Genomic DNA, 15,794 nt, shown 5'->3' on the forward strand with positions numbered 1-15,794 from the left:
TGTGATCATGTTAGTCAGTTCGGTGCACCAATTGCATTCCCGAGCCATCATAGTAGACAGTATGGTGGTGTGTCACATACATCGCCTACTCAATTATCATCTCCATCATCATCGACTCCAAGTATATCTAACTTGAATATTGGAGGCTCTCATGCAGCTGCATCCCCATCTACCAGTACTTCTACAGTTGCTGGTACCGTGAGACAGTGTAATAGAGGGACTTTACAGTATGATCATCTTCACCGGCTGATTATCGTTCCCCATGGCAACAAGTGAGTTTTCCTTCAATTTTCTTTTAAAATCTTTCAATAAAATTTTGCATATAATGAATTTAATGATATTTTTTATATGTTAAATTAAATCTAGGTATTTTCCATCCTTTCAGGCCACGCAAATAGTGATGGAATCTATGAAACCATTTTTTCATGAGTCGTGGAATTCCTGAAAACAGATACCGTACCAGATCAGAATAAATATGTGGCAACAATTTAAGATAAGAATAAATTAATTTTTATTAATACTTATATTCATTCGTTTAATATTATTTATTCAATTTTACAGGTTAGGTGTGTATGACAGCCAACACTTGAAAATCTGGTGAATAAAAACTTCGAGAAGAGAGCACAGAAGGGATAAAAGATTCACATCATATTGCTATGAGAGGTGGCACCAGGCCTGATTGGATACGTGCAGATGTCTGGAATCAACTCTTGGCGAAGTGGAATACCCCTGAGTGGAAGAAGAAGAAGAGTGAAATAGAGCTTCTACTAAGGGTGGGGCATTGCATACTGAAGGTTCTATTAGTTTTGCAGTCCATCATTTGAGAATGGTAATTTCATTCTAAAATATTCTTAGTTTTACAAGTATGCAAATTGAACATATATATATATATATATATATATATATATATATATATATATATATATATATATATACACATATATATCTCTAATTACTTCTTAATTTTTAGGAAAAGGAACGTGGGGGAGATGTGAATTATGCTGAGGTCTTTGCGGAGACCCACAAGAAGAAGAAGAAGAAGGACAGTACAAGAGAAAGATGGGTCGAACCGCATGCTTCAGAGACATTTGTATAATCCCAACACCAACATTATATTATTTTTTCTTCTTTATTTATTTTATTTATATAACGTGTATTATTTTTATTTCAGGGCAAGTATCATATTGATCTTGATGCATGGCGATAAACTCAGCTTGAAGGAACTCAGTCGGCCCCGGAGGATATGAATGCAATTTGGACACATGCGGTTGATGGCGTGAATAAAGGTACAACTATTATGTAATTATCTATTTTGGTATTAGTTTGAAAGTTTTGTGTTTGTTTTCTTACTTCTTTTACTTTTTTTTCTTTATTTCTCGTAAAAATAATAAATAAAGGTCGAGTCTACGGGATTAGAGTACAACAATCCTCCAGTCGTCCACCAGCAGTATTATTCACTGGGGCATCAGTTTTCCAAGAAGACATGGAAGGTATGCGTCAAAAAGTGGATCAAATGTCGCAAGAATTTCAAGCAACTCAGGCTTTGATCCAAAAATTATTAAAAAGGAAAAGCAAGAAAGGCAGTCAAGCTACAATGGAGTCTGAGTCTGAGCCTCGAGAGGAGACTGAGTCTGACTATGCTATTTGAATATTTTAGAGTTGAAATTAGAGACGTGTTTAATTTATGTTGTTTGATAGTTAGCTGTTTGATTAGTTGGTTGAATTGTTATAAATATTAATGTTTGTTTTGTAGTAAATATTGGATTTGGATTGTTATACTAGGTATTTGGTTGGTTGTTAGGTGATTGGTTAGTTGTTAGGTGTTTGCTTGGCTGTTTTATTTGGCAGGTGGTATAATTTAAAATACAGCAGAATTCTGCTAAAAATTTTCCAGAGTTGCGACTGAATCAGTCGCAAATTTCACCAGAAATTACCCAGATTTGCGACTGATTCAGTCTCAAATTGAGAACTTCTAAAAAATTAATTAAGACTTGCGACTGATTCAGTCGCAAATTAAGAATTTCTGAAATTTATTTATAAATTAATACTCAATATGTACGACTATTTCAGTCAGAATAATTAATTAAAAATTAATTTTATTATTAAATTTTCCGACGCAATCAGTCGAAACTTTTAATTTGTATTTATTTTTTTAATTCTGGTCAGTGACTGAATCAGTCGCAAAATTAGCGACCAATTCGGTCGCAAATTAGTTAAATTCAAATGTTTCTGTATTTTTTAGTTTGCGACTGAATCCGTCGCAAATCTTTGACTGAATTTGTCGCACATTTTCGATTGATTCTGTCGCAAATATATTGCGACCACGTGTTTTCCGATTGATGGTCACAAATTTGCTATTTTTTAGTAGTGTAGTAAGCCACTTCAAACCTACCATGTTCGTGTTCTTCTAAAATTTCATCGGGATCTCATCTGGCCCAGTCGCTTTTTCCTTACTCATCGTATGCATAGCCCCTATAACCTCTTCAATCTTGATGCGCCTACAATACCCAAAATCTCGACGACTCTTGGTGAAAATAATAGATTATTTTCAAAAATCATACTTAGTGGGCGTTTGGACATAAGAATTGTAAAATTCCGAAAAAAAAGTGAAAATGATACTTGAAAATTAGAGTTTTGTTTGGACATGAATACAATTTGGAGCTGTTTTTTAAAGTTTTGTGAGTGATTTGAAGTAAAAAAAAATTAAAAATAGCTTTTTGGTGTTTTTAAATTTTTTGAAAAAATCTGAAATTCAACTCCAAGTGAAATTTGAAATTTCTATGGACAAACACTGATTCCGAAAAAAGTAAATTTTTTTTTTAAAAAGTGAAAAAATTCTTATATGCAAACGGCCCTTAGTTACTTACTAAGTAAGTTAGTTGTATACTTCCTCCCTTCGTTATATAAATTGTTTTTATTCATTCATTTTCGTATATCGAGAGAGATTTATTACTTTGTTCCAGTATTACTATTAGTATTAAGTACTGTAGGCATGCAAAATTTATTGGATTTAAATTTAATAAAATAATTTGGATTATATTTTAAATTCAAAATATACCAGTTCAAATAAATATTATGGGCTAATATATATTGACTTAGTTATTTAAATATAATTAAATTAATTGAAATAAAGGTCCAATATTATTGAGCTATCCTATTTAATTGGGCTACGAATGATGAGCCCACTTCATTAGGCCCAAGAGGTCATCTTCCTAGAGATCCAGTGCCACGTGTCAAATGACGTGGCACGCCAAGTCAAACAGAAGAGCCAATGGGATCATGCCATGTGTCAAAATGACAAGGCATGCAAAGTCACATTAAAAAGCCAATGAAATAGTGGCACATGTGCAAGTGACATGTTCTGGCCAATCAAATGCGACCTTGTCACATTTCAATTTGATAGGTCGAAAAGAGTTTGTTCTTATCATAATTCCTTCCTCCCACAACTATAAATAGGGGTCTTTATAACCCAGAAAAGACGACCAGAAGTTATAACAAGAAGCAAGAAAGAGCTCGTGGATCAAACACCGCAGATTTCTCTAAAAACTACCAGCATTCAAGTGTTCTAAGGATTAAAAGATCAAGGCGAAGATTCAAGAACAAGTTGCAAGCCCTTGGATTAAAAATACGTCAAGATCGAGATCATGTCTCAAGCACTTGGATTAAAATAAAATAAAATTCAAGATTAAGCTCGAAGACTCTTTTATTAACTGTTGAAAAGTAGAATCAGATGATTCATAGAGATTGTACACTCATATCGTTTGAAATAAAATACTCCGATTGTTGCAATATTTTTCAGTCTTGATTTTATTTTCTCGACGTAATTTATTGTCTACAACTACTCATGCTTCTCTAATTTTATTGGTGTTACAATTTTAATAAGACTAATTTAATAAAATAGATCTTAATAAACAATTTTTAAAGAGGCGTGCCAAATTAATAGAAAATTAATAAAAGAGAACGAAAGAAGTATTTAAATAAAAAGTCAATCATGAGTTGACGGTATGGCGTTTAATGGACGAGTCAAATTAAGGAATCCTCTCTAGAGTAAAAGAGCCAGCCATGAATCTCCCCTTCCAATTTTCAATTCCAAACTGTTCTACTTCACAACTTTCTCGCCATATGGTCAATTAGCAATCACAATATTAAACAAATGTTTTATGTAACTCAAACAATATTAAATCTTTCAAATGGCAAGTACCCTCTAATACTACTTTTTTTTTCAAATTATTGAATAGAAAAGGAAATAGTAATAACAATAACATTCTAAAAAACCAAACTGATGAACCACGTCACTCTCATCATTCTTTTTCGAAATATAAATACAAGTCCATACTTTTACAAGAAGAAAACTTGGTGTTGGTTTCCAAAGTGTTGATTCTCTGTGAAGTTAAGGCAACAAGAAATGGAGGGCAAGAAAGAAGATGGAGTATTGGTCCATAGCCAAGTAAGAAATGGAGAAAATCAATGATCATCCATCTCTGCAACAAAAACAGGCGGAGAAGAAGACGGCACTTGGCCAGATCACTGGAAAACAACAGCAGCATAGATCAAGGCCTATTTCTGTTGGAAACTGATAACTTCTATATATATTCATTATTTTTACCTTAATTTCCTAGCTAGAGCTTCATGTTTTTGGGGCTTTCTTTAGCTTTAGCTTGCACATACATAAATACAGAGAATAGAAAATGAAGCACCCTTCGAATTTGCATAAGTATCAAAAGAAAATTTGTATTTTCTAACTTCTCTTTTCATGTTCAACTCTCCAAATTCTGGAAATCAGGGGTATGTAATTCAACAAATCTATATGGAGGGGATGGGGTTTTCTTTTTCCACTGCTATTATCCAACTTTTCATTCTCTGACGTGCATACACAACAGAGAATGCTTAGCTGCAATAGATGTTCCTAGGAAACCAAGCAGTTTAACTTTAGCAAAGTGATAAGTAATATATAACTTCAAAATGCACAAGTTATGAAGGAAACATACCTAAATCGAACATCTTATTCATGATCTAATCTCTTCCTGGTCATTAAAAAAAATTAAAAGAGATACCATAACTAATCACTACAATTTCCAAAATTTGTGAAGGTAAAACTGAATATGACCTCCCCAAAATGCCAGAAGAAACGGGCAAAAGAGGTTTAAATCTATCTGAGATGATATCGACAAGTAACTGAACTCCTCAGCAAGTTATTGCCCTTAACTCTTTTATGGGGCTGATTCCTTGGCAAGGAGTAACTTTACCCTCTTGCTAAGATCTCTCATAACATCCACAATGAGGGACTTCTTTTGTATTCTGAACTGGAGAGCCAACTCAGTAGTAGGAGAAACATTTTGCTTTAGCAATGACTCGTCCTCCATGATTTTGGTTGGGAAGTGTCCAAGTGCAATTACACACAACGCGACAATGGTGCGAAGAGCAGCTACTTCAGTTGATATTCCCAGAGGGGCTTCGACTGTTAATGATTTGAGCGTCTCCAAGTCGTGCTGCTGCACTGCTTCTTCATCATCTGATAGGACAACTCTCAAGGCTGCTAATAATCGCCCCTCTACTAGCTCCCGACCTCCTAATGTCACCTTTAAGATAATGCAGCCAAGAAAATCAGTTAACTGCAGAAAGTAATCGCCTGCAAAGACCGAGCTCATCGCTATAGTTCAGTAGAAAGGTTTTTCTTTTCTTAGCAAGTACATTTGTGTAGTTTCACCATAGGCATAACATTGCTTCAAAAACAATAGTAGAACTTCATGGAGCAGGATGAAAATAGATTAGAAGGAAAAGCATGAACCTTCAGATCAGAGTTTTGTCCGTCTAGATTTAAATGCGATAAAATCTGCTGCTGCCATGGAGACGGTGAAGAGAATTTTGGGGATGAAACCCCAGCAGCCATACTCGCAGCATCAAGAAGAGCAGCATCGTATTTAAGTTCAATGCAGTCGTAGGGGTTTGATGGAATGACAAATCCATAGTCTAGAAGAAAAAGATCACTACTTAAACAGCCATAGTTGAGTAGCAACAAATCATTTTGTTTTATCTGCCTTCCTGCAACCACCTGTTAAGCGGAAGAAAACAAAAAGCAAAAGAAAAGGCCAAGACAACATCAACTGAAATAGGAGATATACATGAACTTTACATGGACCAAATTGACACCTTCATCTATGACAAAAGAAGAACCGGTCCATCAGTGCACATTTTCAAGTGAGATGCAGGTGGTTAAATACCTTTACAAGCATATTCCTATTGCGGTTCTCTTCTTCCTGTACAATCTCAGCATTTGGATCAAAGCTGTGGTTGCACATATCAATAAGTGGAAGCATCATAGGAACATTACTGCGGGTACCATCAGGACGTTTACTGCCATACAACCGGAATGCTCGAGATGAAACAGCTGACATAGCCCATCCTAGAGCAGATGAATCCACATGTTGGCCACCAAAAGGATGATTATCAGGTTTAAGATTTTCAAGTTCATGTTTCAGAATTTTATCAAATTCCAGTAAAAACCGGCATCTTTTGTTCACCTGCCAAATGAAAATGTTTACGAGTTTCAACATCAGGGCAACATATAGAGCTTACATGCAGAGTTAGCTTAAAGGTTGTCAAGAACACTTGGCTTTTTATTTCAAAACAATCTGGGAAGTCCCAATTTAATTTGAGATTTCTAATTGCATTTCTATGCCCTGATATTCGGGAAAGAAATCTGGAAAGAAATTTTAGCTTCAACTGAAGTTGCATGAAAGATAAGCCCAAACCAGGAGAAAATCAGCAGGACTAAAACAGCTAAAATTTCATCGTTTGGTGAAAAACTTCTAAAGTAATACTTCCACTGAGAAAAGAAATTCAGCATGTATTGATTAAAAAAAAAAAGGGTATTCAGCATATCCCTGCAATACCTGATAAAGAATAAGGGAATACAAATCCCAAAAGTTGGCTAGTGTCAACTGAAATGCACGAAAGAGAAGCCCAAGCCCCGGAGAAAATCAGCAGGAACAGAACTGCTAGAATTACTACTGTTGGTAAAACCCTTATAAAGCATTATTCCATTGGGAAAAACGTACTCAGCGTATCCCTGCAATACCTGATAAAGAAGAGGGGCATACTGCAAGTTCTTTATATCCTCGCCAGGAAAGAAAATCGGCACTGTGTAAGTCTCTGGGAGATTGCTGATGTACGGCCACCAGAAGGAACCTTTTTTTGCTCTCTCTCGCAGAAGCTTCAAACCCAATTTCATAGCCCACAGCTCCTCTGCCAAATGCTCCAAGTTTCCAGTTTACTCCTTACATTAGATACTCAAAAGCCTAATTTTATAGAAATTTAGTTACCAACCTATACTGAGACAGAACCACTATTCCTAATAGAGATCAGAAGGATTATCAACAGTATAGAATTTAGCCATCTAATCTGAGAAAAAGACCAATTTTATTGAAAAGCGACAGAACAGAACAGCAAGAGTAGGTGACAATGAATGATTTGCAAAATAGATAAGCAAGCAACAAGAGTACAAACAGCTGGAAACCAACACATAGAGCATAGAGTTTTCTCTTTTTTCTTTCTTCTTTGACAAGGCTACAAAAAAACTTAGAACGTGTAAGAAAAGAACTGTATGTCTGTATATATAATATATATGCCAACTGTATAAGGTATTATGGAAGTTAGCACAGAATCCACACCATACAATCATCAATTATGGCCATATCTATCTGAATTGTTAAGCACACATGTATGGGACAGTAAGCATATTCATTTTGCTAACCCTGACCTACTTGCCATCAGTACTCCCTTAGTTTGTTATCCCTGCATACCTTGCACTGTTATTACTTGCTATCAGTACTTCTTTCATATCCTCTTTTGATATCTTGGATGTAGTTTTCTAACTGTCCTGCATTATTATTACTTGCTATCAATGCTTCTTTCATCTTTTCTTTAGCTGAGGGTCTACCGGAAACAACATCTCTGCCCTTCCAGGATAGGGGTAAGGCTGCGTACATCCTACCCTCCCCAGACCCCACTTGTGGGAATACACTGATATTGATGTTGATGTTGATGTTGATGTTGATGTTGATGTTGATGTTGATGTTGATGTTGTCTCTTTTGTTAGAGTTCAACTGACCGTGTTCATCTAAGAATTGATCACCTGCAGATTGCTTATTTTATTGCTAAAAAGTGGTCCACTCTCATCAGCACTCATGGTACTATCTTAGACAGGCATTTGGGTGGAATAAGTAACTAGAAAACTGGTTATGAGAGGTTAAGACAAGGGGCAACATCCCCAGCGGACTTGGTACCTCGTGTTAACATGCTAAAGAAAGACATTTTAACTCAAGAGCGTCATCTAGGATTTCCTGAGTACCTAAAGATTGCGTGTAGCCAGCAGACATGGTGCCGCAATACTGGCATCATTCGTTTTCTCAACTTCACCTTAGATTGTACTAACCTTCTCGATTATGTGGACTGCAGTGTCCTCCTTACTGGCAGCTCCCCTTTCTCCATTTATCTGCCATCAGTCCTTAGTTATGTGTTTCTCTTTGTCTTACTTAGTTCGCTAGCATTAGTGTTAGTATGATATCTTTTATCCATAGATGGCTATTACTACATGGAGTTTGACTGCATTCTTGGATTCAATCTTATTTCATCTTGTTGTTACTCCTACTTGTTGCAATTACCTTTTCTTTTTCAGTCATTCTCTAGCCGAGGGTCTATCGAAAACAGCCTCTCTGCCCTTCCAGGGATAGGGGTAAGGCTGCGTACATCTTAGCCTCCCCATACCCACTTGTGGGAAACTACTAGGTTTGTTGTTGTTGTTGTTGTTGTCCTTAGTTCTGTAATTACACTCATGTAACATTATATGGTCACCTTTATTGACATATCCCACGTTGGCACCTTGACCTTCAGAATTCAACTAGGCTGTGCTGACAGCAGTCCTGTTAGCTTGTGGGAGCTTCAATCCTGTCACCCCTAACAATAAGGTGCAATTTGGTTTTTGGATTAGGCGAGGGATAGGGTTAGGCAGAAGTCTTAGGCTGGCATATGGTTCTAAGTTTGAAGGTCAAGACTAGAATCCAGATTAATTAGCTTGGCTTTTGTTGCCGAAAATTTTAAGTAATCCTATTCCCAAGAAAAATAATTCAGGGAACGGTGGTTGAATAGCTAATCCAGTTCTATCTGGATTACTTTCAATTACACTCCTAGCCTCACAACACTGTATTATCTTTACTTCTTACTCATTTGTAAGTCGTAACATCTTTTGGTTTACAATTTCCAATTACTTTATTTGTGACATACAGACATCAAATTGCAATTAAAGTGTTTGTTCAAGCTATAACCAATACATTAATCCCTTTACATTAATACAGGAAAAAGAGTTATCTAATATATCCATAGTTCACTCATTAACAATCCCTCCTAAGCCAACTTATGCCTAAATTGAGTGGTGAATTATTCACTTTTTTTTTTAAATCCTAAGGTGATTGTGATCCTCCTTACCTTATAATCAAGCCAAGCATCATTTGAGGGAACTACGGATATCTTACAAACAAACCTCTTCACTGGAACGTAGTGCTTTGGTTACACATTATTATCTAATCTCCCCGGCCACTCTATCAATGTCAAAGTCAGCAGAGTTGATATTCAAATATATCCCAATTAGATCATTCAACCAATACAGATGTATAATGTGCATTACAGAATAGTTAATCCACTAATCAAAGAATCTGTAACAGGGACCTTTTTCTTTCCTATTTTCTTTTCCTGTAGAAAAAGGGAAACCCTTTAACTCTGCCTACATGAGTATTACAAGCCATATCCAGTCCTAGACTAGATAAGGGAGGCGGCTTGTGGTAGATTCACAGCCTGGTAAAAAATAGTGTAGTTATAACAAAAACTCTAAAAAAGTTTAACCTTAATAGAGCAGAATGATACACAGCCCGGACTTGTTTGCCACCAACGCATAGTTACTTGAGCAATGGATAAAAAGGCAAATCTTTCAAATACATTACATGCTTTCTTAAGTTAGATAGCTGTGGTGGGTTCATTATCAGCTTAAAAATTAAAAGGAAAATAGTCTAATTATCATGAAACATTTCAAAAATCAGCCAAATGCATATAGAGGATTATATAGTCAAATCCAACACAAGGAAAACTCCATACCAGGAACATGTTGAGCTAAATTAATCAAAGCAGAATGGGCACCAGCATCAAGTGAAGTTTCTGCTTCTAAGGAACCAAATTTGAGGGGAATATGTTGAGGAAGGGCAATAATATCAGACCCTTTTGGGATATCCTCAGAAGCAACTAAGCCAAAGCCAAAGGAGTCTCCTTGTGATATTTGTACGGATTTGTGAACAAACCCACCTTCGCTTTTGACCCATTTGATGAGGTCTGGTGGTTGTGGCACTAGCCGTGAACAGGCGGCGGCGACACAAGTGAGAGGACGCACGTGTGTTAGGGAGTTCGCCATTAGCATCATTTTGGTTGACATTCTGCTGAATTAGCTAATCTGATATGAGTCCCCTTTTTGTTTTGAAAGTGGGGATGGGAAAGGAAAGGAAGGGGAAAATGAGAGCACAACCTCTCGGTTGGCTGTGGGGAGAGAAAATGGAAAAGATTTTTGTATTACAGTCTATTTTTGAGAAGAGAGTACTTTTTTATAAGTTTAAGTTTTGAGAGGTTTGGCTAATCAATAAAAGCACTTTTGATCAATAATTTATATTTGGCCAAATTTTTCAAAAAATATTTTTAAGTATCAAATTACAAATAACAACATAAAGAAATTTACTTAATAGTTAATATTATATGAATAAATAAATAATCTCAAATATTTATTATTAAAAATAATAATTAAGTTTTTTTATTTTATTTAAGTAAAACATGAAAATAAAATTAAAAGTACTTTAATTATTTCAAGATGATTTAAAATATCAAAATATTATTTAACAAATATAAAAATATTCATCCCAAATGTCACCACATATTATAAAGTTATCCTAAAAATAAAAAAAAATATTAATACATTAGGAGAGTTCAATAATATAATCTCTAATTGTAAGTATTAGGTTTAAAATAAGCAAGGTTATTTTATTATATACCATATTTTGCTAAGGGTATTCTTGTCAAGAAAAGAAGTCAAAATTGCTTCTGCTTCTCGGGAGAAGCTACTTTTTTTTACTTCTCTAAAACTGCTTCTACTTCTTTCCAAAAGCACCCTTTTCCCCCCAAAAAAGCTTGGTCAAACACCTCAAGTTTAGAAAAATAATACTTTTGGGTTAGGGAGAAACTTGGCCACACATGCTATTAATCTTTTTTAATAGTTGTAGAATTAGGGTGAACTTGTCAAGAATGTTATCTTCCTGTCTTTTGTGTAAAATTGATGTTAATTTTGTGCTTAATGGCTTAATTATATGATTATCAATTGAACTCTATTTATGAATTCTAAATCAGACTTTATAAAGGGATAACAGAGTTATGATAGATAAATTTATAGGTAAGATTTTAAAACCTGTTTGACCAAAAAATATTGATTTTGGCTTAACCAATTAGATTTATACAAAGAAGGGTTAATTTTAGTTAGAGATAATATCCAAAAGATAAAGTTACCGGTGTCAAGGCAAAATAAATAGTGCATTTTGTCTGGGTCGTAAGGAATATGAGTAATGATGGCAGTATTCAATGATCCAAAATGATGGAATATAGCATTAAATAATAGTAAATAACAATAAATGACATTTAAGTAAATAAAATATGTGAGTCACTCGAAAAGGGATGAGATTAGTGGTTATTCTTTCTGACAATGATGATTGATTGATTAGCCTTTGAACACTTGGGTTGTTCTTGTATCCGGTAGAAATGCTAGACAAGAATCTTGGTAAAAAGGTTGCTTTTGTATATATGCGATAAGACCAGATTCTCTCTATAAAGTTAATGGGTTCTTTACAAATGAATATATCATGTTCCCTATCATTGTGTCTCTTTCTATTTATAGGGAACATGTTTCTAGAAATTCTAATAGTACAAGTGCAGAGAATATCCGCTAGAATATTCTCTTTAGTGTCCTATCTTGAAACTAGTCGTTATAACTTTGTCAAGGGTGTTCGACTTCGACCTCAAAGGTTGATGACTCCTCGACCTTAATCCTTGCTGATTCTTCGACAATAACCTTCATTGTTTCTTCAACCACTTCGACCTTGGGCAGGTCTCTATGGTAGCCGTATTGGCAACACATGGCGGCCTGTGAATGACTCACTAACACTATCATAACTTGAGCTTTTTAGAGATAAATTTTGACCTATACAGTTAGTCCCTCCGCTCATTGAGGTCGACTTCGCGGGGCGAGTTCGACGAGCGGATTATGTCATTGGTGGTCGAGCTTATCAAGCGGACCATACGGGTCGTGGTTGCTATGGCGAACGAGCGACGTGGCCCTCAATGAGCAGCACATTTCAAACTTGCTTCGAGTTTCCCGGGTGATTTATTGGAGTTATCCTGTCCAAGGGTTAGGATGACGTCATGACTTCATACGTCATTATGACGCATAATCCCGATGCATAGCTTTATTTCGTGTGTGACTCTTGATTAGACCTACCGCTTTGATTCCAGTGCCAATCATGATGAACCGTTTTTGGTTTCGGTGCCATGACTTCTATAAATAGGGATTCTTGAACATGGTTTTGAAGATTAAATCTTCTAACGTTTCGAAGAACCAAACCTCTCTCCTACTTTCTTCTTCTCTGATTCTCATTTATATGTTTCATTGACTTGCATCGTATTTCATTCTTTCCTGTTTGTTAGTTTCCTCCATTACCTTGAATCATATCAAACATATCTTCTTAGGCTCGCGAAGGGAGTCGTGTTGCTCCCTTGGCTGTGGTGTTTCCCTCTCATGGGGAGAGAGTTTCCTCCATTGTTAAGGATGGAGCCTTTCCGTCGATGGAGGAAATAATCCCCCGTATTCCCGACTCTATGTTTGACCTTACCAAAGTACCTGACGTCGTGCTTGGAGTCTTTAAATCGACAATGACGCCAAAGGAATTGGAAGAACTCAAGGTCAAATTCGGCCTTAGAAACCATGTTAAGCTAATCCCGGCCGAAAGGGATGTGGTACACGTCTATCGCCCTGGGTACTGTGCTCTTTGTGCCTACCTTTCCTCGTCGGCTATTCTTTCCCCCTCCTTCCGCTGGTGGAAGAATTTTGGCGTCTGCCCTGCTCAGCTTGCGTCGTACGTCTACAAGGTTATCAAGATGCTGACTAAGTTTGCCGAGTTGACCGGGGTCTAACTAATATTGTGGCACTTAGTACATCTATTCGCCCCTGGCTTCTATAGGGTAACGATGTTGAACCTTCACCACCGAGGAGGCAAATGTTTGGTGGTGAAGATGGATGACAAAGACAATCCTCAGTTTTGTCTTAACTTCTTCTTCGTCAGAACCGAGTATGTCGTGGCCAATGTCAACGGCTTTCTTGAGGCTTGGAACTACACTCCTGAGTGTCTCTTTATGTGTTTGCTTGGTTCTGAATTCTGATTTTTCACTTTCCTCTTTTGCAACCAATAGCCAGCCTCCTCCTTTGGTCGTTCACATCTCTGACTGGGTCGAGCGATTCCTCCCCCATATTGTAGGAATCTGCGATTGGCCGAGTTTTTTCAAGAGATTCAAACCTGCTCTTCCATTGACAGGTAATTTCTTTTCTTTGATCGTGGCCATTCCACTTCCCATTGTGTGTGGATTCGTTTTGCTAACTTGATGTTGTGTCTTTTTCTCAAGCAGGGGATCTTCTCGGAGGAGCCAGGCACTGGTGCCCTTTTTCTGAAGGACGACTGTTGCGCCTTCAGCTTCTACCCCTGTTTCGACTGCTACATCTTCCATACCGGTCTCAACCTCAGCTGCCGCAGTCCGAGAGCCCGTCTCTATTCTATCTGCTGCTTCTGCTCCTCAACCTCAGCTGCCGCAGTCGAGAGACGACCACAGTGCACATTGGAGAGAGCCCCGAGGCAGGTCCCGAGGCTCCACACTTGGAGAAGACAAGCATGCATCTTGCGGGGGACATGGTCGAGGGCGAGGTGAATAATGACATCATTTCACTTTCGAGGCACGAAGAGGCCTCATCTTATAGGGTCGCGGTGGACATCCCTTCTGCGGCTGATAAAAGAGGGAAGGTCGTCGCTGAAGAGGACGTTGGATCTGATTCCAACATGGATATGGATGAGTTGAGGATGATCGATGAGGGACTTACTCAACTCGAAGTGAGGTTGGAAGGGGGCTCCAGGACTATTATGAACCTAATGGATCGTAATCTTCTTGTAAACACCGAGGAAATAGTCCTTATATTTGTCCTCTTTGTTCTAAAATTGAGGATATGACCCTTGAGACGATAGACAACATCATCCTATTGAATAACATTTCTGGCCTTGCTCTCCGAGTAAGTACAATTATTGTCCGTTCTTTTCCTTATGTTTTGCTTTCTTTTGTAATCTCTAATTTCTTTTCTTCATTTTGCAGACGGTTATTCTGGAGATCGAGGGTGCTCGTTGGGATAAGAAACGTAATGATATTTACGAGAAATTGAAGGACAAGTATTCTAAATGTCTTGCAAAGAATCGGGAGCTCCGGTGTCGGCTCCCCGAAGGTGGTGATGTGTGCTAGCTGAGGGAGGACTTGAAAGAGAGAGACAAGAAGCTGATGTGGGTTGTGGGGAAATGCACCATCCTGGAAGGGACATTGAGGAGCAAAGAGGAGGAGCTTGAGCTTAGCAGGGGCGTAGAAGCCCAATGTAGTGATCTCCAAGTCCAAGTGGTCATGCTGTGAGGCCAACTCGAAGAGTATCAATTCAGGGCGGAGGCTTTTAGTAGTAAGGTCATCAAGAAGCAGGAGGATCTAGAGAAGGCAGAGTCAGCTCGGTCGGAAGCTCAGAGGAAGGCAGAGTCTCTTGTAGTGGCGAATTGAACTCTTTATTCTGAGCGAGAAAATGATTTGTCGACGAGGAGGCTTGATGAAAGGATTAGGGAGTTGGAGAAAGATACCTCTGATCTTTATGATCAGGTTGCTGCTCTAGAGACCGAGAAGGTCGAACTGCTCGCACGACCTTCTTCATCTGTGACTTCTGGCTTCCCCAGCATTCCTTATAAGTTGTATGAAGAGTGGATTCACACCGAGGCTTGATTGGATGTGCTTCATTAGTTGTACGTGGTAGGTTCTGTTCCTATCCTAAACTTTGAGGATGCTCGGGTCAAGGATCACGAGGCTCAGATTGCTTTTGTCTATGACCCGACCACGCCTCATCCTGGTGAATAAAAGGAGGACGGTGGGGATGTTATAGACCGCCTTAAGGATGAGGCCACGTATGATTCCATATACACTCCGAGCGAGGATGGAGAGGGCATTGAATGTCAGGTCGATGAGGGTGTCGCGGGTCGTGATGGTAGTGTCCAGCTGTAGTTTTTATTTTTTCTATTATTTTTATGTATTTTTGCTAGCGTCTTCAAGAGCCTTTGTAAGAAACCTTTGTTTATAAATATAAGAGTTGGTTTTTGCTTTCATTTGCACCTTTCTTGTTTGATGCGGTATGTTATTGTACTTTGCGTGTTTTGCTCCTTCGTACTTTTTTCGTTGTCCTTGTATATATCAAAGTTTATTGAAAATGTTGTCGACGGTCGATAGGTGTTATTCGAACTTGATCGAATTCTTACCTCTTTAAATTGTGGTTGAGGGCCGGTGGGTGTTGTTCAAACTTGGTCGAACTTATCCTTTTATTGATCTAGGTCGAGCGCCGGTAGGTATTGTTCGAACTTGGTCAAAATATTTAC

The 15,794-nt window shown here is 37.6% G+C and overlaps 1 protein-coding gene across 2 annotated transcripts; it reads right to left on the bottom strand.

Annotated features, from left to right (window-relative positions):
* Positions 1 to 4,974: 4,974 nt before the first annotated feature.
* On the bottom strand, positions 4,975 to 10,611 carry LOC107775460 (uncharacterized). Of its 2 annotated transcripts, none has more exons than XM_016595185.2 (5): positions 10,147 to 10,611; positions 7,079 to 7,245; positions 6,222 to 6,521; positions 5,789 to 6,052; positions 4,975 to 5,579 (listed from the first exon to the last, which is right to left on the bottom strand). In XM_016595185.2, exons 1-5 carry the CDS (start codon positions 10,475 to 10,477, stop codon positions 5,211 to 5,213), a joined length of 1,431 nt encoding a protein of 476 aa, XP_016450671.1. In that variant the 5' UTR covers positions 10,478 to 10,611; the 3' UTR covers positions 4,975 to 5,210. The 2 variants fall into 2 exon arrangements, with proteins under 2 accessions (XP_016450671.1, XP_075077864.1); XM_075221763.1 differs by having other exon boundaries at positions 7,079 to 7,298.
* Between the last annotated feature and the right edge of the window lie 5,183 nt (positions 10,612 to 15,794).

Source organism: Nicotiana tabacum, chromosome 9 (assembly GCF_000715075.1).
Source record: "Nicotiana tabacum cultivar K326 chromosome 9, ASM71507v2, whole genome shotgun sequence".
Taxonomy (NCBI): Eukaryota; Viridiplantae; Streptophyta; class Magnoliopsida; order Solanales; family Solanaceae; genus Nicotiana; species Nicotiana tabacum.

Coding starts and splice junctions, on each gene's coding strand:
- LOC107775460 (XM_016595185.2), bottom strand. CDS start 10,477: ATGTCAACCAAAATGATGCTAATGGCGAACTCCCTAACACACGTGCGT. Junction 7,246..10,146: donor TTTAGCTCAACATGTTCCTG/GTATGGAGTTTT, acceptor AGCATTTGGCAG/AGGAGCTGTGGGCTATGAAA. Junction 5,580..5,788: donor GACAAAACTCTGATCTGAAG/GTTCATGCTTTT, acceptor ATTATCTTAAAG/GTGACATTAGGAGGTCGGGA.